General features: G+C 31.7%; 1 protein-coding gene across 1 annotated transcript in view; it reads left to right on the top strand.

The window, feature by feature from the left end:
• ASZ1 (ankyrin repeat, SAM and basic leucine zipper domain containing 1) overlaps positions 1–23,441 on the top strand; it is a 52,220-nt gene extending 28,779 nt beyond the window's left edge. The window contains exons 5-13 of the mRNA XM_041728037.1: positions 10,503–10,614; positions 11,153–11,287; positions 12,445–12,569; positions 13,327–13,402; positions 14,382–14,438; positions 15,380–15,489; positions 18,992–19,097; positions 19,937–20,050; positions 23,289–23,441. Coding sequence (XP_041583971.1) covers positions 10,503–10,614; positions 11,153–11,287; positions 12,445–12,569; positions 13,327–13,402; positions 14,382–14,438; positions 15,380–15,489; positions 18,992–19,097; positions 19,937–20,050; positions 23,289–23,441 — 988 coding nt within the window. The remainder of the gene's footprint in view (positions 1–10,502; positions 10,615–11,152; positions 11,288–12,444; positions 12,570–13,326; positions 13,403–14,381; positions 14,439–15,379; positions 15,490–18,991; positions 19,098–19,936; positions 20,051–23,288) is intronic.
• Positions 23,442–25,543: the final 2,102 nt, after the last annotated feature.

Here is a 25,543-nt window from a genome sequence, read left to right as displayed (position 1 = left end):
CTGATAAATGAATTCAGTAAAGCTGCAGAATAAAAAATCAGAGTACAGAAATCCTGTATACACTAATAAGCAGCAGAAAGCGAAATTTTAAAAATCCCATTTACAGTTGCACCAAAAGCAATAAAATTTTAGGAACAGACTTAAAAGAGGTGACTCTAAAAAGTATAAAGCACTGATGAAATTCAAGACAATGCAAAGATATGGAAAGACATTCCATGCTCGTCTATTGCAAGAACAAATATTGTTAAAATGTCTATACTACCCAAAATAATCTACATATTTAATGCAATCCCTGTCAAAATACCAATAGCATTTTTCACAGAACTAGAACAAACAGTCCTAAAATTAGTATGGAACCACAAAAGATCCTAAATAGCCAGAGCAATCTTGAGAAAGAAAAACAAAACTCACAGCATCACAATTCTGGACTTCAGCTCTATTACAAAGCTGTAATTATCAAGATAGTATGATGCTGGCACAAAAACAGACTATAAGATCTATGGAACAGAATTGACAACCCAGAAATGGACCCTGATCTCTATGGTCAGCTAAACTTCAACAAAGCAGGAAAGAATAGTCAATGGAAAAAAGTCTCTTCGACAAATGGTAGTGGGAGAATTGGACAGCCATGCAGAAGAATGAAACTGGACCATTTCCTTATACACAAAAATAGACTCAAAACGAATGTATGTCTCAAAATATGAGATAAGAATCCATCAAAATCCTGGAAGAGAACACAGGCAGCAACTTCTACGACCTTGGTTGCAGCAGCTTCTTGCTAGACGTGTCTCCAAAGGCAATGGAAACAAAGGCAAAAATTAATTACTGAGGCTTCATCAAGATAAAAAGCTTTTGCACAGCTAAAGAAACAGTTGACAAAACCAAAACACAACCAACAGGATAGGAGAAGATACTTGCAAATGACAAATGAAATAAAGGGCTAGGATCCAAAATCTATAAAGACCTTATCAAACTCAACACCCAAAGAACAAATAATCCAATCAAGAAGTGGGCAAAAGACATGAACAGACATTTCTCCAAAGAAGATGTACAAATGGCCAACAGAAACATGAAAGTGTTTCACATCACTCGGCATCAGGGAAATAGAGATTAAAACACCTCACACCAGTCAGAATGGTGAAAATTAACAAGACAGGAAATGACTGATTTTGGCAAGGATTCAGAGAAAGGGGAACCTTCCTACATTGTTGGTGAGAATGCAAGCTAGTGCAGTCGCTCTGGAAAACAGCATATAGGTTTCTCATAAAATTGAAAATAGAGCTACCCTACAAGTTAGCAATTGTACTACTGAGTATTTACCCCAAAGATACAAATGTAGTGATCTGACGGGGCACCTGCACCCCAGTGTTTATAGCAGCAATGTCTACAATAGCCAAACTATGGAAAGAGCCCAGATGTCCATCAACAGATGAATGAATAAAGAAGTGGTATATATACACAATGGAACACTACTCAACCATCAAAAAAAAAAAAAATCTTGCCATTTGCAACAACGTGGATGGAACTAGAAAGTATTATGCTAAGCGAAATAATCAGAAAAAGATAATTATCATGGTCTCATTTGTGGAATTTAAGAAACAGAACCCAGGATCATAGGGGAAGAGAGGAAAAAATAAATAAGATGAAATCAGAGAGGGAGACAAACCATAAGAGACCAAGTGCCCATGAGAATGTAAAAATAAATAATTTGTGAGAAAAGCAAGTGAATTCAGCGTGATGGTTAACTGGTGGGAGTTATGGCATTGAACTGGTGGGAGTTATGGCATTGAAGAATGGCATTGAAAGAGGGCTAGTAAAGGAGTAGATAAGGAGCTTCTAGTGGCCATATGGGTTTATACATTTTACTATTTTAAAATTATACATGTGCATTTTCATTTACTTGTATAAATGATATATTTAAAAAATTATCCATCCCTAACAAATAAGGGAGTGGTAAGCAAGGGAATATAAGAATTAATTTGTTTTTCGTTCTGTTTTGGGGTTTTTCTTGTTTGTTTGTTTTACAAAAAAATGTTCCAAATTCGCTTTTTCTATAATGGTAACTGGCCAACATTTATATGTCATCAAAGACACATATGGAGTGGGACTGGGGAACACATTCTTATGTGACCTTCAAGATAATATTTATAAAGACATTAGAATTTTTAAAATTCATTTTAGAAAATGTTTTGTCACTTCAATTTTGTGGTAAAATATAATGTGTATTACCTATAAAAATTATATAAGTACATATAAAAACTTGTGAAGAGTATTCTCTATTTTTAAAACATTCCAAATGAAGACTATCAGTAGTCTTTAAAAAAAATCACTTAAACAATGTGTTAAAATTGTTAAGGTAGTTCCTTTGTCAACTCCAAAATAATTTTCAAGATAACCTATTGACAGCAAGGAAAATGGAAATTTAATAGTTAAGTTACAGGAAGAATTCTGAATCTATATACCATTGTGAGTTATCTTTGGAAGCTGAGAGCTTCAAAGCCAAGCTTGAAAAAAAACCCTTGAAATCAAGAATGACCTTCAAATTGCTGTATCACACATTATTAAACACAGATTCTAAGAATGACAAAACAGTTCCAATCACATTATGCTCACTGCAATAGTATTATTGAATAAAATAGTTTCTACCATTACTAGATAAAATAAGTTAAAAATTTATTATAATATTTACTTCAAATGTACATATTCCAGATTTATCAGTATATCTCAAAATCCTATCAATTGACCTCAGTTATCTTATTTTTAAGTGTATATTTTGCATGCTGATAATGTTTTTTCTCTAGTATTTCAGTGGTTTATATGTATCACTTATATAAATAAATATATATTTAAAAAGAAAAACTGGAGGTATCACAATTCCAGACTCCAAGTTACAGAGTAGTAGTAATTAAACAACATGGTACTGGCATAAAAATAGACACAGAGACCAATAGAACAGGAAACTCAGAAATAAACCTCCAATTATATGGTCAATTAATCTTTGACAAAGAAGGTATGACTATCCATTGGGATAAGGACAATCTCTTCAACAAATGGCGTTGGGAAAACTGGACAGCTACATGCATAAGAATGAAACTGGACCACTTTCTTTCACCATACACAAAAATAAATTCAAAATGTATTAAAAACTTAAATGTGAGACTCGAAACCATAAAAGTCCAAAAAATTTAAAAATTTTTAAATTAAAAAAAAAAAAAAAAGAAACCATAAAAATCCTAGAAGAGAGCCCAGACAGTAATTTCTCTGGCATTGGCCATAGCAACATTTTTCTATATACATCTCTTGAGACAAGACAAGGAAAATAAAACCAAAAATAAACTATTGGGACTACATCAAAATAAAAAGGTTTTGCACAGTTAAGGAAACAACAAAACCAAAAGTCACCTAGAGAATGGGAGGAAATATGTGCAAATGACATATCTGATAAAGGATTATTATCCAGAATCAATAAAGAACTTACACAACTCAACACCCAAAAAACAAATTTAAAAAATGGTAGAAGACATGAACAGACATTTCTTCAAAGAAGACATCCAGATGGCCAATAGACATAAAAAGATGCTCAACATTATTCATCAATGCAAATAAACTACAGTAACGTATCACTTCACACCTGTCAGAATTGCTAAAATAAAAAATCCAAGAAACAACAAATGTTCATGAGGATATGGAGAAAAAGGAACCCTCTTGCCCTGTTGGTGGGAATATAAACTGGTGCAGCCTCTGTGGAAAACAGTATGGAAGCTTCCTCAAAAAAGATCGTAGAACTACCTTACAATCCAGAAATCACAGTACTGCGTCTTTGCCCCCCAAAATACAAAATCACTAATTCAAAGGGATACAGGCATCCCTATGTTTTTCAAATTTTTATCCCTATGTTTATTGAAGCATTATTTATAATAGCCAACCGTGGAAGCAGCCCAAGGGTCCATTAATAGATGAATGGATAAAGGAAGAGGTGGTGTATACACACACACAATGGAATGCTATTCACCCATAAAAAGGATGAAATCTTGCCATTTTCAGCAATATGGATGGAGCTAGAGAGTATAATGCTAAGTAAAATAAGAGAAAGAAAAATAGCATATGATTTCACTCACATGGAATTTGGGAAACAAATGAGCCAAGGGGAAAAAACAAGAAAGAGACAAACCAAGAAACAGACTCTTAACTATAGAGAACAAACTAATGGTTATAAGAAGGGAGGTGGGGGAAGATGGGTGAAAGGGATTAAAGAATATACTTATCATGATGAAAAAATTAAATAAAAAGAATATTCTAACAACTAAGATCTGAGTTTTGAAGAGGCAATGGAAAAAACTTCACAGCAACTACAGAAAGGATTGGCAATTAAAATACTTGCCTAAGTACAGTAAAATTGCTGACAGAATAGTGAATACCCGAATTAAAAATTAAGAGCATAAAAAAAAATTAAGAGCATATAAGGAGATCTAAGTGCAGCATGAAAAAAGATCTCTTGGAACTTAAAAAAAATGGGATATTTGAACTCAAAATTCAGGGAAGAAAAGGGAACAAATGGAAGATTGATAATAAACACATTCTAAAAAAACAAACAAACAAACAAAAAACCACACATTCTAGAAAAAAAGAAATGGTTCCTGAGTTGACAACTCTGAAGACTGCATATTGAAAGAAAGACTACATATTGGAAAAGTTCCTGAGTTTTAGTTTGGATTGATAAGAAAAGGTACGCTCAGACATACATTCTGGCTAAAATCTATAAACTCTAAAAAACCAAGAGGAAATTTTTACAAGAATCCAGGCAGACAGAATTAAGTTTTTAACAAGAGGAAGAAAAAAGGTCAGAGTAGCATCAGACTTCTCATGGGCACAGCTCAAGATAGAAAAAAATGAAAACACATATTCTCTTAGATAAAGGCCTGCAGCCTAAAAATCTTATTCTTAGCCAAGCTATCATATGCCTGATAGGGTGAAAGAAAGATGTTCAAGGATATGCAGGAACTCAGAAAGTACATTACCTGAGTGCCCCACCAGAGGGAGAATACTTGAGCAAAGACTAATCTCAAACAACCAGAACAGAGACCTCATGAAGGCAGAGGATGAAAACAAGGAGGAGGAGTAAAGAGAGATGAACCTGGATATATGTGTATTTAATGGATAATATTAGACTGTCTGGGAATGTGAAGTATGAGTGCTAAATAAAGATTCTGGAAACAGAAAAGAGAAACTTTAAGTAAAAGTCTAATACGTACTAAATTATGCCAACAAAATCTAAGAGCTATGGTTCATAAAGAGTTGGGAACAACCTAAGAGTATTCAAAAGATCTTACCCCTTTGAGTAGAAGATGGGAGAATTATGGCATGGTGGTGGAGGAAACCATAGTCTTATTAGGAGAAATAGATCTTATCTTGCTTACATATGAGAGTTCATATGTGTTTTAGTAAGAGCAGAAAAAGATGATAATATTTAATGACATTTTTTTTAAAAAGGAAAAGCAGAGTCCTCAGATTTTCAAGGAGAAAAATAAAGTGAATAGCAATTTTATTGAACCAACAAAAAAAAATATTGTCAATGAAATTATCAGTCATTATACTAAATGAGAATGGACTGAATTTATCAACTGAGATGTTGGCTTATAAAAACGAAAGATTGCTAATGGCTATTTGCAAGAAAAAGTTGAAGAGAAAGGAGTATGAAAGACCCTTTACAAGTGAAGGCAAACTCCTAGAAATCAGGATTGTCAGCATCACATATTCCTAATATTAAATACAGTACATAGAATAAGGAACTGTGTATGACAATAAAGGCAAAATCAATGAAAATACAAGCATAAACCTGTACACACTAGACTATCTAGCCAGTAAATCCATAAATTGAAATGTATTAAATTCAAGGAGATGTAGATCAAAATATAATTATAGCAGGAAATTTCAACAGATAATCTCTCATTAGGCAGATGTATCTAAAATGAGTAAGGACATAGATATATTAAAAAATATAGTCAATATACATGTAATGATGGACTAGATAAGGAGAAACTCCTGCCTGTATTAAATGTAAGCATGACACAAAACAAACACATGATTATACCAGTTTCTGGGTGGATAGGGAGTGGTTACAGAGACAGGTCAAGGTCATTATCCTCAACTTACAGTCTAGTTGAAAAAAATAGATGAACAAATACATTTTGGCCTGATTGCTGAACTGATAAACTAAGCACAAAATGCTAAGAGAACAAAGAGGCACAGACACAACAAAATGCAATGATTTAAAGAGAGAATTGGAAGTAAAGAATTCTTTACAGTAAATCTTAGGAAATAGATGGAAATTAATACTGAAAGTAAAATTATCAGTAGCACAAATTGCTACCATGTCACCTGAGTAGACCAGTAATTATAAAGTTTATAATTTCCCTGAAGAGTTCTTAAGGTTGCTCATCAGACTTTGTAAGATTGAATAATTCATGTAAATTTTGTGCAATCAGTAGCAGGCAGGAAACTACAGATGTTACAAATTTCTGTAGATGTAAAACCACTGAAAGAATTGTTCTCTCCCCTCTCAAAATTGTCATGCAACATTATTGGTGGTATCAATAACTTTAATAAACTCTCTAGAAGCCGAATAATAAACCTTCTGGGTGTAATGTAGACTTCTTGTAATTTTGCTATTCCATTCGGTAAATTCACCTTTTTTTTTTTTTTTAAAGATTTATTTATTTATGATAGACATAGAGAGAGAGGCAGGCAGAGACACAGGCAGAGGGAGAAGCAGGCTCCATGCAAGGAGCCCGACGTGGGACTCGATCCCGGGACTCCAGGATTGCGCCCTGGGCCAAAGGCAGGCGCCAAACCACTGAGCCACCCAGGGATCCCCCCAAATTCACCTTTTCTTACAAGAAACCAGTGCAACATTTTTGTAACACATTTTTCATTAGTAATCTGAAGCTTCATAAGCAAACTATGCTGATCCAGTACTTTTCTTATCTGGGAGGAAGTAAACATCTCTAAGAAGAAATTTATGTCCATGTGAACTGACCAAAAATTACAATCTCTGGTTTCCAAGATTCTAAGAGAAATTGATATTTCAGATGACTGCAGTTTTTTGTACAATTTCAGAACAAATTTCAATACAAAATCAGAAATTTCACTTAGAGTTTTCAGTAATACAGTTCAAACAAACAGGACCTTCTCAGATACTCTGCCACAGAGTGTCACTTCCTTCAGATTATTTAGGTTTCCAGTTTTGCCATTTTGTGGATTGAGTTATGAAATTTATCGCATATTTTATAAATACATAAAAATTTAGAGAAAGAGAACTTTAGATTTCTCTTTATCGGGATAGATTATAAAAAGTAACTTTCAGGAGATTTTAGAGGGGGAATAATACACAAATCGTACTTTAATAACACACCAACAGTGATCTTTCAGCAAAATTACTTATTTCCAAACCTATGTTTTCTCATATTTAAAGTGAAAATAATTTCTACTTCATAAGGTTGTCTTGAGCAGGAAATGAGGTAACTGCCTAGCCCTGCATAATGATTTCGTTTATCCAAATTAATGGTCAATGCTGAGGTTACAAAATTTTGAGGATTCTGTGTTTTAAAATTGGTGTTTACATATGAGTTGTTTTTTATAGGGGTTGAACTATATTAACTAGACTTTTAGAAATTAGAAAAAACTGACTCTGCCCTGTTGATTTTAATTCATACAGGATGGCTTATCATGAGTTCAGCAAGTTGAAATAATAATTGTAACTAATGTGTGCATTCCATTAGATCTTGTATCCTGCAACCTTGCTAATTCATTTATTAGTTCTAGTACCTTTTTTTGTAGATCCCATTGGGTTTTTCTACATAGTGTTATCTGTTAATAGAGACAATTTTACTTGTTTTTCTACCTAGATGTGTGTTTTTACTTGTTTTATTGCACTGGCTAGAACTTGAAATACAATGTTGAATAGAAGCAATGAGAGCAGACATCTTTGTCTTGTTTCTGATCTTAGGAGGAAAGTATTCACTGTTTCACCATTAAGTATGATGTTAGCTATAAAGTTTTCCAGTTGAGGGAGTTCTTTTCTAGTTTTACATTGCTAAGAATTTTATTAGATGTTGGGTTTTATAAAATATTCATTCTGTACTTATTGAGATAATCTTGTGCTTTTTCTTCCTTTTTTTTTATTCAAATGTCAAACTCATCTTGCATTCCCAGGATAATTGTACTTCGTTATGATGTATTATCCTTTTTATGTATTTTTAGATTCTATTTGTCAAAATTTGTTGAGAATTTTTACATCTATGTTCAATGAAGATTATTGGTCTATTGTATTCTTTCCCTACAGTGTTTCTCTCTTGTTTTTGTTATTAGAGTAATTCATGCTAATAGAACAAATTGGGAAGGATGCTGTTTCAGTTTACTGAAAGAGTTTGAGTAGAAATTGGTATAGTTTTTTTTCATTAACCGTTTGGTGGAATTCAGATTATTTAGTGAAGTCATCTGGGCCTACTGTTTTCTTTGTGGGAAGTTTTTATTTACTGATTTAATTTTTTTATAAATATAGGACTATACAGGTTCTTTTTTTTTTTGAGTATGTGTTGGTAGTTTGAATCTTTTGAGAAATTTGTCCATTTCATCTAAGTTGTCTATTGGCAGGAATGTTCATAATATTCTCTTATGCTTTTAAATTGGAGAATCTGTATTGATGTCACCTCTCTTATTCATGATACTGGTAATTTGTGTCTTTTTTTTTTTTTTATCTTACTCAGTTTGGTTATATGCTTGTTAGTTTTATTGATTTTTCTCTTCTTAATGAAGATCTGAGTAAGGTGAAGGAGTATGCAATATGAAGGTCTAGGAAAAAGTAGAGGAAACAGCCCTTGCATAGTATCTGGAAGCGGAAGAACTTGGCATTTTCAAAGAGAATAAACTCTGAGTGGGCAAGAGGAGGAGCATGGAGAGCAGTTATGAGGCTATTGTAATACTAAAGGTCAGAGACGGATGATGACTACTTACAGTGGCTAACAAGGTGGTGTGAAGTGGTTAGATTCAGAACATATTGTGAAGAAAGAGCAAGTGGGCCCAGCTGATGACTTGTGTGTATGGCTCCATATACAAGAGTCATAAATGGAGTCATGGAGAAGAGTCATAAATGATGCTTAGTCTTAGCCTGAGTTATGTGGTCAGTGGTATCTTTGTAAAGTAGGGGAGGTTGAAAGGAGCAGATTTGGGCTTTTACAGGGAAGGTGGGATAAAGAAAAGGCATCAAGGGGTTTAATTTTGACTTAGTGGAGAATTTGAATAAGTAGTTGACTCAAATGATGTTCTATTGTATGTATTTTCCATGTTTGCTTAAGTTATCCAGGCAGTTCACTGTTTACTTTGTAAAGATTGTCTTTCTAAAGAAGCCACTATAGAGGAGATATTCAAGATTAAAGAGGCAACTCTTGACAGCTACTTAGTGTATAATTTTCAGTAAAACATTGAAATTGTAATATACTAGGAAATAAAGAAGTGTGTGAATCTTTTTCTGCTAAAGACATTAGTGTGACGTGATTGGATTCAGTATATACCTGATGTTAACAAACCTTATAGAGAAATATTCTTGTTTGCAGGTCATGTATGTAATGTGAGTAACCAAGGTGAACTTCCTTATTGAGATTAAAACAGAATTCAGAAGTTACTTAATTTGTACTTTTGTGAAGTTCTTTGCATATAAATCAGATATTTCAGGCAACTCAGGAAGATTGAGCCCAGAATCCCAGACCTCCTTTAAAACAGAACATGATACTAAGTTCAGCCAAAGGAGAACTGATAGAATCATTCTGGTATCCTTTGTAATAGAACCAGAAGCTAACTTCCAGGAGGAGAGGGGTTGAGACTCTATTTCGAGAAATGATACATGGGAGGGAAGCCACAGTGGTCTCCCAGAAAATAGTCTCCAGAGAGTGGCTAAATATTAAACTAATCTTTCTTAATTAGACTAAGCCTTCATTCAAGTCAGGGTAAAATTCTTTCAGCCTTAAACTAAAGTAGAATCATAATAGACTACACTAAGAAATAACAGAAAGTTTTAAACTTTTATTTTTATTAAATGTAATAAACAAAATATAACATGGATTTATTAAGTATCAGCAATGCTGAGCGGACAGGGACTTTGTGTTATTCATCATTGTATTCCCAGAATAAGTATAGTGGGTATTCTGCTGTTTTTCTACTTGAATATGTAAATTAATGAAACCTCATATTAGAAAGTATGGCTTATTTAGTGATTTTTTTTAAACACATGTCTTCACTAGGGGGTGCTGTGTAAGCATCCAGTACTTTGAAAGTGTCATCTTCACATTTATTTGCTGAGAAATTGGATTTCTAAATCACCTGATTAAAAGCTTTCATTTGCTTTGCTTTCAAAACAATATTTTGGTATTGGGTATAGTAAAATTCATGAAATTGAGTAGCTGTTAATGACAGCATTAACACAGATGTCTTTTCTTCTTCCTCTTCAGGAGACTTATGACTCCAATCATGTATGCTGCACGAGATGGTCACCCTCAGGTTGTTGCTCTCCTTGTTGCTCATGGAGCAGAAGTTAATACCCAGGATGAGAATGGTTATACTGTAAGAATTGATTATACAGTGTTTATTTTCATTTCTAAGACATTGGTATCTTGTCATTATCAGTAGTCCACAAGAAAGTTTTTAAGAAGTAAAAATTATAGAGGGACTAGGACATAATTGCTGTTTGGTGAAGAAAACCGCTGAAGCAGGGGAAAAAAGGAATCATCTGACTCTTTCTGTCCTCACCCTTGACACAAGCTGTAACATACAGTAAACCCTGGGTTCTAGAATACACATAGAATTCGTTTTTACATAAAATAGTTCAGTGATTGGCAGATAAATTATTTCATCCTATAACATCATTTGACTATGTAAAACATTATTTGGCTTTATAAAATCAGTGAGCACTGGCAGTCTGCTTTGTAATTCCAACTGGGAAATATGTTTACATTATATTATAAAATGAAGAGATTGCATCATTCTGTTAATTAACCATGTTCACTTTTTTATTGTGCCATAAATACTGCTGAAAAGTTTTCCTTTCTGTCCCATATACACTCCCTCTCTTTAAACAATCTTCTTTTCCCCCCACTTACAGGCTTTAACATGGGCAGCACGGCAGGGTCATAAAAATGTAGTTTTGAAGTTGCTTGAACTTGGAGCTAATAAAATGCTACAGACCAAAGATGGAAAGACACCAAGTGAGATTGCAAAAAGAAATAAACATCTAGAGGTATCCTATATATTCTATGGCATGTTACATTATCATTTCAAAACTTTTGTATTATTTTGTTAGAACTTAACACTGTCATAATAGTGTATCTGGCTATTATTAAATGTTTCAATACGTAATTTTCCTTTGGCCAGGTAATGAAAACTTTATTTTACTAGATTATTCACTTTTACTAAATAAGAGGCATTTATAATGTAATTTAAAAGTTATATAAAGAAATAATAAAGTCTTATTCTGGCTCTAGAAATAAAATTGTAATGGACCATTTAACAATTCAAACTGGTCCAGACTTTTAAAAGTTAATTAGTGTTTTAAGAAAGCTAGTAAAAGCTAGTTCTAGTAAAAGCTAGTTCAAAATTTGAACATGTAATTAAAATGTTGCTTTTTAATTTTAATTAATACATATTAGACATTTTAAAAATTAAATCCTTTCAGCCACATTTACTTCTATACATGTGACAAGGTACATAATAAAGTGATAACATACTTGGGTAGATGGTCTACTGTTACTCACATATTAAAGTCAATAATAAATATTTGTCATACATTAAATCACTTTATTGATATACACTTTTGGTCTGAATATTAAAGCTTTTGCCAAAGGCCTATAATTTTTAAGAAGGATCAAATACAGTACAACTGTAAAACTAACATCTATATAGTTCAAGAGCTTCTACATCTGAGTTTCTGAATTTGAAAGCATGTAACATTCCAGAAGTTCCATCATAATAATCAGGCCATGCCACTTTTATTGCATGGAAAATAACTTTCTCTGTTTTTTTAAGCAATCTAATAAACATGCCTCTGATTTTCTGACTCAAATCTGCATTTCCACAATTATTCTAGTAATTACTAGTTTCTGATGCCCTGTGACACTTCAAAAAGAAATCTACCATTTTTCTTCTAAGCTTTGAAAATTTAAAAACTTCTAATCAGTTTACTGCATTATTAAATTAAGATAGATGACACTGAACTTGACATATTAAGAAATTTATGAACATTGAAGATTATTTTGTGTCAAAAATTGTTTTTTAAAGAAATTCGATTTTGTGCTCTGAGTGACATAACCCTGAATTACTACAAAGTTAGATTCTAAGTGTAAGTGATAGTATATAATAATGTTAAATATATGTGAATGGCTTGTTAACTTTTTGCAGATCTTCAGTTTTCTTTCTTTAACTTTAAATCCATTGGAGGGAAAGCTTCAACATCTAACTAAAGAAGAGACTATTTGTAAACTCTTGACAATGGATTCTGATAAAGAAAAAGATCACATATTTAGGTAACATAACATGTTTTTGTTCAACAAAAGAACCTATAAATAAGTAAAAAATATGCATGCTTTTATAAGTTTTAGTAAATTGTGATGATGTTTAAAGTATATTTTTTACTTTAACAAGCATTTTTAAATATCACTGAGGAAGGTCTGGATTTTAAATGCTTTTTTTTTTCCAGAATTTTAGGAAAATTTTATATATGTGAACTAACAGTAATGAAAAAATTTCTGGCTTTAAATAAAATATAATGAAATTTATTTCTAAAAGAGTCTAAAATTATATTTTTGTTAGTGTTCAAACTAGACTGCGTCTTACTTTCTAATTCTTTTTAGATTTCTGATTTTATAAGCTAAAACTAAAAATACATTTTTTTTTCTGAATGGAGTTCAGTACATGGCCACAAAATTATTCACTTACCCACATTTAAAATTATTAAATCTTTACATCCTACAACTGAAGAGATTTTCATATATACAGACCTCACAAGAAATATACCTAATGGCAACTAATTAATTTCATTCTTAGGAAAGACAAGCTAGATTTTACTGTCATCATTTTCTCTGTTAACTTAGATCTTCACTCGAGAAACTTTCCTTTTTTCTTTGATATAACTTAGGTCTAGTGTGTAAATTTGCAACCATGTTTCCTATAGATCCATTCTTATTCATTCTTATTCTCATTTTCTCTTTCTGTATTATAAATATATGTTGATTGTGCATTTGTAGTCTGTTCTGAAATTGACATTGCTATAAATATATATAGTTCATATACAGCATTTGGAGATCTGGAAATATTTTTACATGGTCTTGGACTTGAACATATGACGGATTTATTAAAGGTAAGATTTTATGTAAGCAAGCTATAGTGAGTTACATACATATATTTATTTGTTAACTAAATATTAATTCATAAGTATGTTTATATAAAAGTACCAAGTGCACTTTTCTCCATAACTTGTAGTAGATCTCATTTTAAACTTAAAAACATTTGAAAATTTCTTATTCTAGAAACTGATATAAATTTGAATCTGGCTGGAATAAACAGCTTTTATTCACTGCCTAAAACTTCATAGAACTCCTTGTACATTTAAGCCCTTAGTTTGTTTTTACAGTTGCTGATCTTCCCATATTAGAAGCATGATTTTCAGTCAAACAAATCAGGTATCAGATTCTAACTCTAATGATTATTAACTGAAACTTAAATCTCTTTTTTCAGAAGGATAATACATGGTTTAGAATTATCATAGAGATTAAATTAAATCATATGCCTAGCACCGTTATAGATACTTTAGGTATGTATTATGGAGTTTGAATAGATGACCATTACCAGCCATTTAGCTGATATGAAGCAGTAAAGCACTATGTCAGATAGTCTGTCTTTAGAAATATGCCCATTCTGTTTAGGTAGTTCAGAATTGGGCTTCACTGTACAATCTTGAAACTTCTTCCTATTTGAGAAATATTGAGTAAAACTAAATGTTGATTGTTTAATATGCAGTTAGAAATTTAAAATATTCTGAAAACGTAATTTCTGTCAAATTTTATAAAGCTATCTTTGTGTGAGTGAATTAAGTTATAATGATTTTCTTTGAATCTGGGAAACTGGCTATGTATGTACTTTTTAAGATAATAATATATATTAAGACACTCATTACTGTCTACCCAGTAGTATAGTTCTATACCTATATATCCTATCCCCTTTTAGAATTGAAAATTGTTTAGGAGGGTAGCATATAGCTGACTAATTTATGACACTTGCTTACTTCCCTTACTGATGTTTTATTTATATTGAAAGGTGGCATTTTTTCTTTCCTACAGGAAAGAGATATAACCTTAAGACACCTTTTGACCATGCAGAAAGATGAATTTACAAAGGTTAGTATCAGTTGCAAAAACTCCAAACATTCTTTCAAATTTTAAGAATTCTGGATGCTTTTTCTACTTTAAAATCCTAGGGGTACATACTATAAATGATCTTTTGCTAGGTTTTTATTAGATATGGTTATGGACACCCATATATAAAATCTTCTGTTATAGTATTAAGTTGCTTTAAGAACATTTAAAGACTTAGAGTTGGTTTTTTTCCTTCAGATTAATCATGACATCTCAACTAAAACTGGAGCTTCAGTTCTAAATCTGAAATAGTTTTGTAAGAGGTGGCTTTTTGTGTACATAGATATGGATATGTGTCATCCAGATATTGCCTTTTGCTGGGTTCTCCAAAAGATCAAGACCTATTATTTTGCTATCTAGTATTATTAAGTAACAATTTGAAAATAGCTTGGGAAATATTAGAGATACTTTACTGGGCTACCTAAAAGGTAATAATCTTCCTCCATGAACACATTGGAAACTTGAAGTCTTCAGTATTACTAAAAGTCAAAATAAACATACTACTTAGCTAAGTCCAGGAGAGAAAATTAGTTAACACTAAAGGTAAAGAAAAATGGAAGACAATCCTTATATAACCACTGATAATATTTTAAGTAATACTTTGAAGGAAAAAATTGTTTTACTGTGGTGGTTTTAGAAATATTATATTTTAATATCTAGTATTGCTTTGAGAATCCAGTTTTGCAGAAAAAAATGACTATAGTATATATCTAAATATTTGAATGACGTAACCTTATCAATCACAGTTAAAAGCAAGCCATTTATTTTTCAGTGTGTTTATTTTTCTAATATGTATTTGTTTTTTCAAGGTGTGAATTAAGTAGAAAATTTATCTAGTAATATTACATATTAAATTACTCAAGTATTACTGTCTTGTTGCATCTTAAAATTATTTCTACTTAAAAAAAATTATTTCTACTTAGAATGGAATTACCAGTAGAGATCAGCAGAAAATTCTCGCCGCTCTTAAAGAACTAGAGGTAGAAGAGATAAAATTTGGAGAATTACCTGAAGTGGCAAAGTTGGAAATCAGGTAAAGTTAATATTAATATTTAGAATCAGCTGTTCTTAAAAAAGAACTAAACTGTTTAATTTTCATAGTTTCTGAGTCTTTTTACTTGATACTATCATTTTCTCAAGGAAATGGATAGTTCATTTTACAATATATTATGTTCTGAGGTGGGAGGTACTTTATAATATCAATTTTTGTAAAGTTGTTTTACCAAAAAGCAAAACAGTGCATCTCACTTAGAAACATTCTTTTATTTTTTCATTGCATTTTGTTAAATGAACTATATGAGAGCCCCTGCTTTTGATAGTATAGCTCTTATTCTCTTTAAATCATTTTAAGTGTCAACGTTGAAAATTCAGCAGTAATTTTTTCACTTAGGGTAATAAGAAAGTATCTCTAATATAGCTCAGCTCTATTTTCAGCCTATTCTTTAAGAAATTATGTTGCCAATATATAAAGTTTGGTTTCTGTCTTAGGAACTTGTCAACCACTGATTTATAATAATATTAGTAATCTAAAACCTATCTTAAAATAATTGTATTTGATTTTATTAATATTTTGTGGGGCAATAAATTGCTTAACTTTTTTATTTGAAATAATTAGAGAATCACAGGAAATTGCAAAGATGTACAGGGAGGTCCCAAGCATCCTTTGCCCAGTCTTGCCCCATACTAACATCTTGTATAACTATAGTACAATATTGAAACCAAAAAACCCACATATGTGATATAATCCACATCGCTTATTTGTAGTTCACCAGTTATACGTGTGTTCATTTGTATGTATATGTGTAGCTGTATTCAGTTTTATAGCGTGTTTTTTAATGTAACCATTGCCAGTCAGTATACTTAACATACCATTACCATAAAGTTCCCTCACACTACTCCCTTATAGCCACATCTATCCCCCAATCCTTAACAGCCAATATTTTGTTATCCCATCTTGATATTATTCACAAATGTTATCTAAATGGAATCATACAGTATGTATCCTTTTTTGATTGCCTTTTTTCACACATCCTAATTCCTTTGAGTTTCATCCAAGTTATATCTTATAAAATATACTTAAAATGCAGTACTATCTATCATTACTAATGTATCCTATCTAAAAGTAACATTGCAACTATAATAAACATGAATTAAACAAACAAATGATAGATTTCCACACCAGTTTAGAATTTAGAGAAGTTTTCCATAGGATAATTTAGATGATCCAGATTTCTTTAAAAACATTATTGCAAAATTAAATTATTTCTCTATCATCTTGTAACAAGATGAACTATTCAAAATAGTGCCTCATTATTCAAAATAACATTATAACTCTTAAATATTTAAGTGCTTTTAAATATTTAAAAAGATTTCAGTTGCAAGTACTTAAAATCAGCAAACCTTGAATCTCTGTTAATTTTCTTAATCTTTTTAACTTATTGTCTCTGTGAAGGAATATTCTAAGGTCTACATGACTAAATTGGAAGTTTTTTTAATGTAACTTCTTTATGTGATGATGGCAGAGTTACCTGTAAGAATTTACTTTGTGGAATTTAATAGACTTAAAGAATGTGTAGAATCCTGAATGTTCACTTATTAAAACTGCTGAATTTTTTAAAAAATATAACTGGGAGACATATATTCCAGGAATTTGACCTTGTTATTAAATCATAGACTCTGTTTACATGCTGTTATGAAAAAGGTTTTACTTCCCATTTGTTCAAAGTCATTCTTTAAAGAAGAAATTAGTCATTAAGTCATAAGAAAACTAACAGCAAGAAAAGTTGAACTGATTGATTATAATCTTCTGGTAATGTGACTTCAGCAATCTAGCTACTGATTTATTTTATGATACTTTTCTTCTGTGTGTTAAATTTTCTAAAATAGTCAGTTACAAGAACACATATTCACAGTACATTTACTTTTTCCTACACTTAGCCTTTCTATGTTTGCAGAATTAGAGAATGCAATTTGAAAATAATAACTATTGTGTTAGGACCTTGAGATATTTTGAACCAAAAAAGTAAGCTTTCATCCATATCTTGACATTTCAGCAGTTTCTGTCCAGACCTTTTCCTGAGCCTACCTGACATCTACTCAAATGTATCAAAGGCATCTCAAGACTGTGTCCATTAAGGAAACTATTTCTCCTCCAAAAACAAAAGATACAGAATTTTACATAAAAATATATTGTTCACATCAATTATTTATAAAGATTCTAAAATTGTAAACTAAATATTTAGCATCAGGAGAATGGTTGAATTACATTGCACTAATCTGTTCTGTCCTCCAAATTATTTTAAGACTTAATGTCATGAAAAAATACTCATAATAAGTATAGAGAGAAAAAATAAAATTGAACGTGAGGTATAATCCCAGTTGTATATGTGCATATTAAAAATATTGAAAGAAAATATTTGGTATAAGAAAATACTCTAGAAGAAAATAGTACCAGTCATTATTTTTAGGTGGGAAGATTAGTGGTAATTTTAATTTTTCCAGATATTTTTATCTTTTATTGGAAGTACCTTTATTGCAAATTGAACACCAATAAAAAATAAATTTGTTATTTAAAAAAAAACGAAGTACCTTTATTGAAGGTATAAATTTTATCCTAATACTTGACATCACATTTTTAAAACATGGCCTGTTGTTTCAGTTTATGTCATGCTGCAGAAAGAAGTAACTTCTAAATCTGAATGATTTGTAATAACAAAATTTATTTCTTTTGAAATAAATTTAAAAATTTATTTCTTTTTTGAGTACTTGTATCATGGCTGCACCTGTAGTGGATCTCCTTCTTGTTATTTTCTGAGCCCCAGCTGGAGAAACAGCCCTACCCAGGACATGTTGCTCTTATTGGTACAGGGAAAAGAGAGACCTGTTTGTGACAGGAGGTATATTGTACAGCTCTGGGGTGGGGAGTGGGCCGCCATTCACATAGTATGTGATGAATGCATACTATAGAGTTTACAATTTTTACAACATGCTTTTCAATATTCAGTGGCCCTGAAAATTATGCATCACAAAACAGGTATGTATCTTCCTTTTATTCACTAACACTGCGTACATCTATATTCAAGTACCATCTCTGTGAAGCGTTACAAATTCTCAATTCCCATTATACAAAGTTCATTATCTCCTGAGTTTTAGATGTCTCGACTATAAGCTGATGTTAACCCCTACCTTATAGGAGTTGTGAGGAATTAGAAGTATAAGTGTAAAATAACCAGTGCAATACCTTCATTTAACAGATACTCGGATATTGGTCCTTTATTAGTCCTTCTTTACATGTCCCTTTGAATTATGGTATTCTAATTGTGTATGCCTCTCATGCTGAAGCTTGAGATCCTCAATATTGGAGACTTGTTTTCTTTGTATACTCACTGTCTATTTCATAGCTAATACATATTAGCTATTCTATAAATATTTTTTAAAGAATCTAGTAAATATTTTGACTAGACATTGAGTAACCCAGTAGAATGAAGTAAATTGCTCATAGTAGTGATTCCTATTTGTTTGTTTCCTCTCTTTAGTGGTGATGAGTTCCTCAACTTTCTTCTGAAATTAAACAAACAATGTGGTCATTTAATAACAGCTGTACAGAATATCATTACTGAATTGCCTGTAAATTCTCACAAGGTATTCTATAAAAGTTTTTAAGAAAAGTATGAATGCCAAAGAACATTCCAGATAAGTTAATGATAATTCAGTAAACACTGATCTGGTAAAAAATAGTATCTTTCATCCACAAAATCACGGAAAATCTAAAGAAGCCAGTTTAATTATTACTCCTCTATATACTAATTAATTGAAAAACTCTGTGTTCTAGCTCTCAGGAAAAGGAAAGTGAGTCAGACCAAAAATTAAACTGATCTGTGTATTGAACTTAATTAACATTTGTTCTTAAAGGGAATTTAGTTGTTTAAAATATAAAGTGACAGGAGACCCAAGTGAAAGTTGAAACAAAACAATGTGTTGAGTGTTCTTAAAAAACCATATCAATATAAAGTTTTTTAATGAAGGAAAATTTAAATAGAGAAAGTGCAAGTGACCTGTAAAAGCAAACTTTTTTTTTGTAGAGTTTTTTCATGTCATTTGGTTTAAGCTATTTGTTCATAGCAAAAAATTTCTAATGCACTTGTTTTCCTCTGACTTTTGTATAACACTAATATAGGAGTCATATTCTTAAAACCTTCCCGAATGTATTTGTTCACCATAAATTTTATTATTATTAAATATTAGTTTCCACAAAGTCATATACACATATATTTAGTAAATGTATTCAGGAAACTAATAGGAGTATAAAAAAATCACTAAGTTCTTTTTGATGTCAGAATTTATCCTGAACAAAAAAAAAAAAAAATGCTCTTTAGTTACTATAATTTAGTGGGTGAGAATACTGTATAATTCTTGTAGATACAAAGTTGTAAAAAGTCATTGCCCATTCTTTAAAATGTAACTTTTGAAAATATTCACAGATAGTACTAGAATGGGCTTCTCCCCGGAATTTTACTTCAGTTTGTGAAGAGCTGGTTAGTAATGTTGAAGATTTGAGTGAAGAGGTCTGCAAACTAAAAGACTTAATTCAAAAGGTATTTAACATTTAAAAAGATAAAAATGATGTACAAATAATATGTTAGATGATGAAGCAGTTTGGACAAGAGCAAGTTAAGCTCCCACTAGACAATTGGAAGAAGGAAGGAACGAACGAACGAACGAACTGAGGGAGGGAGGGAGGGAGGGAGAAATATAAGAAACAAACTTTGTGGGTCATTCATTCTTATGAATGCAGACTAAAAGAACAAGATCTATTATTTTCACCTTTTAAATTAGCAAGAGAGAATCCATCACCCTATCCATTATTGGTTCTTCACCAATCTGCTATTTTCATGTGAGACTGGTATCACAACCCCTTTCAGAAACAGTTTGGCAAGATATGCCAAGGACCATAAAAATATTTGTATCCTTCAATAGTTTAATGATTTCAAAATTGTATATATCATAATGGCCTATGCCAGGAGAATGATTTAATGAATTATGATACACCAGTTTGTTATAATGATATGCAGCCAGTCAAAAAAATAATGCAAATCAAGTATCAACTTGTTAAAGATAGGAAGTTATATTTGTAAAATATATTTGCATATAAATATGCAGATGAAAATGACATGTTTATCAGTTCTATTGATAAGATAGATTTTTAGATTAAATAGTCTATTTTCTAGACTTAAAGAGTATGGGCTTTTTTTGTTTCTGTACACATAAGAACTGTGTATCTGGATTTAAGGATAGATGATTTCCCCCCCTTAAAAAATTGGCTATAAAAAAAATTGGCTATAACAAGATCCAAGTTGCTGAAATGGGGAACTCTGTTGAAGACAGATAATAAAGGAAAACACTTTCATGTGGCAAAAGAACTTGCTTTTGATTTCCCCAAGTCTGTTTTAATAAGTATCTTTGGTATCTATAAGCTGAAATGAATGTTAGATTAGGCATTCAATTTGTGCATCTTCAACCATAAGTCATTTGATATTTTCATTAGTATTTTATCAAAGTTCTTCTCAAAATCAATTTTATACGTGTTCCGGGTAATTTGTCATTCTGCCTATTAACATATGCTCGATTAAAAGGAGTCTTTTTAAAAAGTGAGCAGAAAATTGTGAAGCAAATTTTACAAAATAATAGGGGAATAAATACATTTTAAATGGGGAAATGAGCAATATATCTCAGGACTCTTGTAGAAGATGCCTTCTTTCTAGAGAAAGAGGCATCTTAGAAGTTGTATTATCCCTGACATTTATTCATTCACAGGCAACGGTGCTACACATTAGTCTCCTAACTATTCTCCTTCCACTTTTGTGTTCCTTTAATCCACACCACTCCTCAAACAAACTTTCTCATACAAAAATCTAATTTTCTACTTTCTGAACTTGTTGACAACCTGAGAATTACAGCACCGCTCATCTTTACTACCTTCATCATCTCAAAGAAGGTGAAGGAAAATGGTATTGATTTTACTTAGCATGATATTTTTCATGAGGATCCAGGGGAGATTTGGAAGGACTTACATAGAGATACTTCCTGCAGAGCATCATCCTTTAATGTTTAGTGTAGGAAATTCCCCAAGACATCTTTGCCTCAGGATTGGTAATTATTTGATTTCTTCAAGATGAACTAAAAACATTTGGGGAGTAGGGAAGAAAGACTGAGATGAAATTAGAGAGAGAGAAAAGGTTTTTCCTAAAGGCATGAAATTAAGAAACACTTCTCTAGGGGTGACTTTGATTCTAAAACAAACAATTCAATCAGGTACCATAATATTTATTTTAAAAATGTATACCTATAAGGAGAAATTTTAGCTTTATGTAGCTAAATGCAAAGTCTTCTTTCTTTGGCCTTCTCTACCTTGAATTTATATGTTTCTATATAGGAACCAGCCTTGAAAACACATTTATTGGTTTATAATAATAGCAGATACAGTTCTTTGGTCAGGAAAGTCTTCATTTTGGAACAAGCTATTACATTGGTTTTTCTGGATTAGTCTTAAATAGTAATCACCATAATGAGATTTGATTTAGAGAACTGTGACGGCTTCCAGATTTGGGAGTATGCTATTATGCCTGTTAAACTTAGGCTATTTCAGTTTACCAATAATAATTGAAGCAAATTTAAAAGTATATGAGATACCATAGATGTAGGTAACAAAGAGAGAGGGTAGGAGAGGTCAAGGCTAGACTTTAACACCACATCACTCTCTTTCAAAGCAACACACTGACAGGCTCCTGTCAGAAAGGGTCATGCTAAGTAATTGGTTAATAAAAGGAATGGCTGTCTCAGGATTCAGTAAATGGAGCATCAGTGTCAAAAAGGAATCTGTTACTGAATGAAGCCATTTGGAAGTTAGGCCAAGAATACAGTATTAATGAGATTGGCATTGAAGTCTGTTTTCTGCTGTAAATTTAAAATTAATTTTGCAGGCTTTTTAAATTAAATATTTACACTGTAGATTTTAGGAGTAGTTATTCTTGCTAATGTTGAAAATATTTATGTCACCACTCCAGCCCAGGATGTTTCTAGTATATATCACTCTATAAATGTGCTTGATTCTTTTTATCTTTTGAGGATCTTTTGGCTTCTCCTCATTCTCCCTCTTATGCCCCTCCCCCATGAACTATCTATCTTCCCCTTTTCTTTTTCTCATACATACACATACACACAACGTACACACACGAGTTGGGGGGCCTTCTCTTTAGCAACAGAGTTCTATGTGTGAGTATTTAGAAACTGACTGGGCCGTGTACTTTCATTGCTGAGAAGTCCTAAAAGAACCACTTAAGTTTTGTTAGTATTTGTTCCTGCAATTATGTTTAAATAAAGGATTAAACTTCTAGCAGTAGCATCAAATCTTCTAGTTTCTGTTAAATTTCATGTATTGTAGGTATGCTACAAGAATGGTTCACATTTTTAAGAAATCATTTGATATTAATATAGAAGGGAAAATAACAGTTGTCATTGCTTGTAGGTAAAAATAGGAACTTTCACATTCAAGGAACTTTATAACTTTATCTCCTGATACAAAAACATGATTTTAAAATGTAATAATCTATGAAAGCACTTATTCTTGATGTGAAACTAATAATTTACTATAATGGGATCCTAGGGGGAGAAGACTGTCTTTTAAGATATGTGTTCACTTTAAATCTTCCATGGGAATCTTGCATTGGCTGCCTCTACATCAACTAAATTAACATGGATATTATATTTTTTAAAATCAAAAATATTTTGTGTACTGTATATTAACTCTTTTCATTTTCTCGTACTAAATATTAGTTGCAAAATGAGCGAGAAAATGATCCAACTCATATCCCATTAATGGAAGAAGTATCTACATGGAATAGTAGAATTTTGAAGAGGACGGCTATTACAATATGTGGATTTGGGTTTCTTCTTTTTGTTTGTAAGCTAACTTTCCAGAGAAAATAACCTTAATGTTTGTTTTGAGTGATGTATGTGTATATCTTACTCAAATTATCTACAAATGTTGCTTTTAACTCTTTGTGGCACAGTGTAACTACATTATTTGCTGATACTCCATAGGAGAAATTATGATAGCATAGAGCAGAAAGTTTCTTTAGAAAGTAGTTTGTCAGTTTGAGTTAAAAATATAATTTTTTACATTTTATGTTAATTTTGATTAAGCACTAAATTATAAGTGATTCTGAAGTTTGATTCTGTGATTTTAAATCACATTCAAAATAAAAGTTTTATCCAATAATCTTTGACATTTAAAAACATTGTGATCCTGACTCTTAACTATGTAGAACTGGTGGCTACCAGGGGGAGGTGGTTGGGAGATGGGGCAAATATAGGGATGGGGCTTAAAGAGGGCACTTATCAGGATGAAAAAAATAAAGTAAAATAATTTTAAAAAAGAACTTTTCCTTTGTCACAGTGAACCCTACAGAACTTATAAAGTGTTCATAAGTCAGTACTGTTCATTTAGTCCTCATTTCCCCTTCCATTATTACAAGCAATTTCTTATTTATTTTTTTTAGTTATATTACACTAGGAAATTAATAATTCTTAAACTATTTCAGAGAATGCAAAGGATAAATATTGTAAAACATAAAATTTTTGCATTATGAATTAAAAGCCTAAGGAAAATACTTAAAATGTAAATTTAAAAAGAAAATTTTGACAATAGTATAGAAAGCACAGAGTACCTTAAATTTTTTCATGTAATACACTTATGGGAACTATGACATGTCCCTGTGTGTAACATTCTTAAAGATGTTATGAAAGTGAGTGGCATGTGGCAAATAATTTCTCATATCAATCTAAAGAAGTAATACAAGTTTTGCTTTTTTTCAGAATCAAAATGATATTCAGATTTTAAAAGTGAAGGTACAAAAGGGCAGGCCCACTTTCACAGGGAATATAGTTAAATCTTGCTTGACTTACTGCCATACTTAGATGCAGTTGATCTCTAAACATTGAAAGGTAAACCTCAAGCAAAGGGAAAAAACATGTAGAAAAGAAGAAAAGCATAAGGAACTATAATTAGTGATAATTTCTGCTCTTGGTTATACCAAAGCAGTAAGACTTGCATCATTTCTTTTCTGAGAATATACTCAACCATGTATCACTGGAAGGAATTGGAAGGAATTGGTGTCTGACATTTTATCCTAAGTGCCATACCAAGACATTTCTTTTTCTGATATCCTTCAATTTATTTATTTATTTTAAAGATTTTATTAATTTATGAGAGACACAGAGTAATATATATATAGAGAGAGGCAGAGGGAGAAGCAGGCTCCATGCAGGGAGCCCGACGCAGGACTCAATCCCTGGTCTCTAGGATCACACCATGGGCCGAAGGCAGCGCTAAACCGCTGAGCCACCCAAGCTGCCCTGATATCCTTGAATATAAATGGGCTTAAGAGTTAGAACTAAACTAGAATAGGCTAGGAGAAGAGGTGCTTCTTTTTAAACAGATTGTGTTTCACTGCTAGCATACTTAAGCAAACAGAAGGTGTTTAATAAATGTTAGTTTCAAAAAAAAAAAAAAAAACCACTACTACCTGTTTATTTAACTAGCCTTTTACCTCAGTTCGTCTTAAAGATGATCACGTTTCTTTACTGGTTGAATAGGCCACTATTTTTTTTTTCCTCTAATCAAACTAATTTGTATGCATTTCTCAAATACTAGGATGAACTATGAAAATTGTGCAAACTGATAAAATACTTGCTTTCCAAAGAGATTATTGAATTCCTCAATATAGTGATCTGCCCCAAAGTACTTTGAGCACTTCAAGGGAAAGAAATACTACAGAGTCCATTTTTATCTGCATATTCTGAGTATGTTTTTACTTCCATGACAAGTACAGTATAATTTTCAGATTATAGATTGAAAATAAATAGAGCAGCATTTGTTGTGATTAAGTTTTCCTTCTTGCATGTAGTATCAACAGAATAAGTAAGATTTTCCTTATCATTTAAAAATTGGTAATTCTATCTAGAGTATAAGTCTCTTCCTGCTCTGTTTGACTTGATTACAATGCTTTACCATAAGAAGGGTGTATCTT

The sequence above is a fragment of the Vulpes lagopus genome, chromosome 13 (genome assembly GCF_018345385.1).
Source record: "Vulpes lagopus strain Blue_001 chromosome 13, ASM1834538v1, whole genome shotgun sequence".
In the NCBI taxonomy this organism is placed as follows: domain Eukaryota; kingdom Metazoa; phylum Chordata; class Mammalia; order Carnivora; family Canidae; genus Vulpes; species Vulpes lagopus.
Note: the sequence above shows the minus strand (reverse complement) of the source record. Positions and strands in the feature narration are given on the sequence as shown.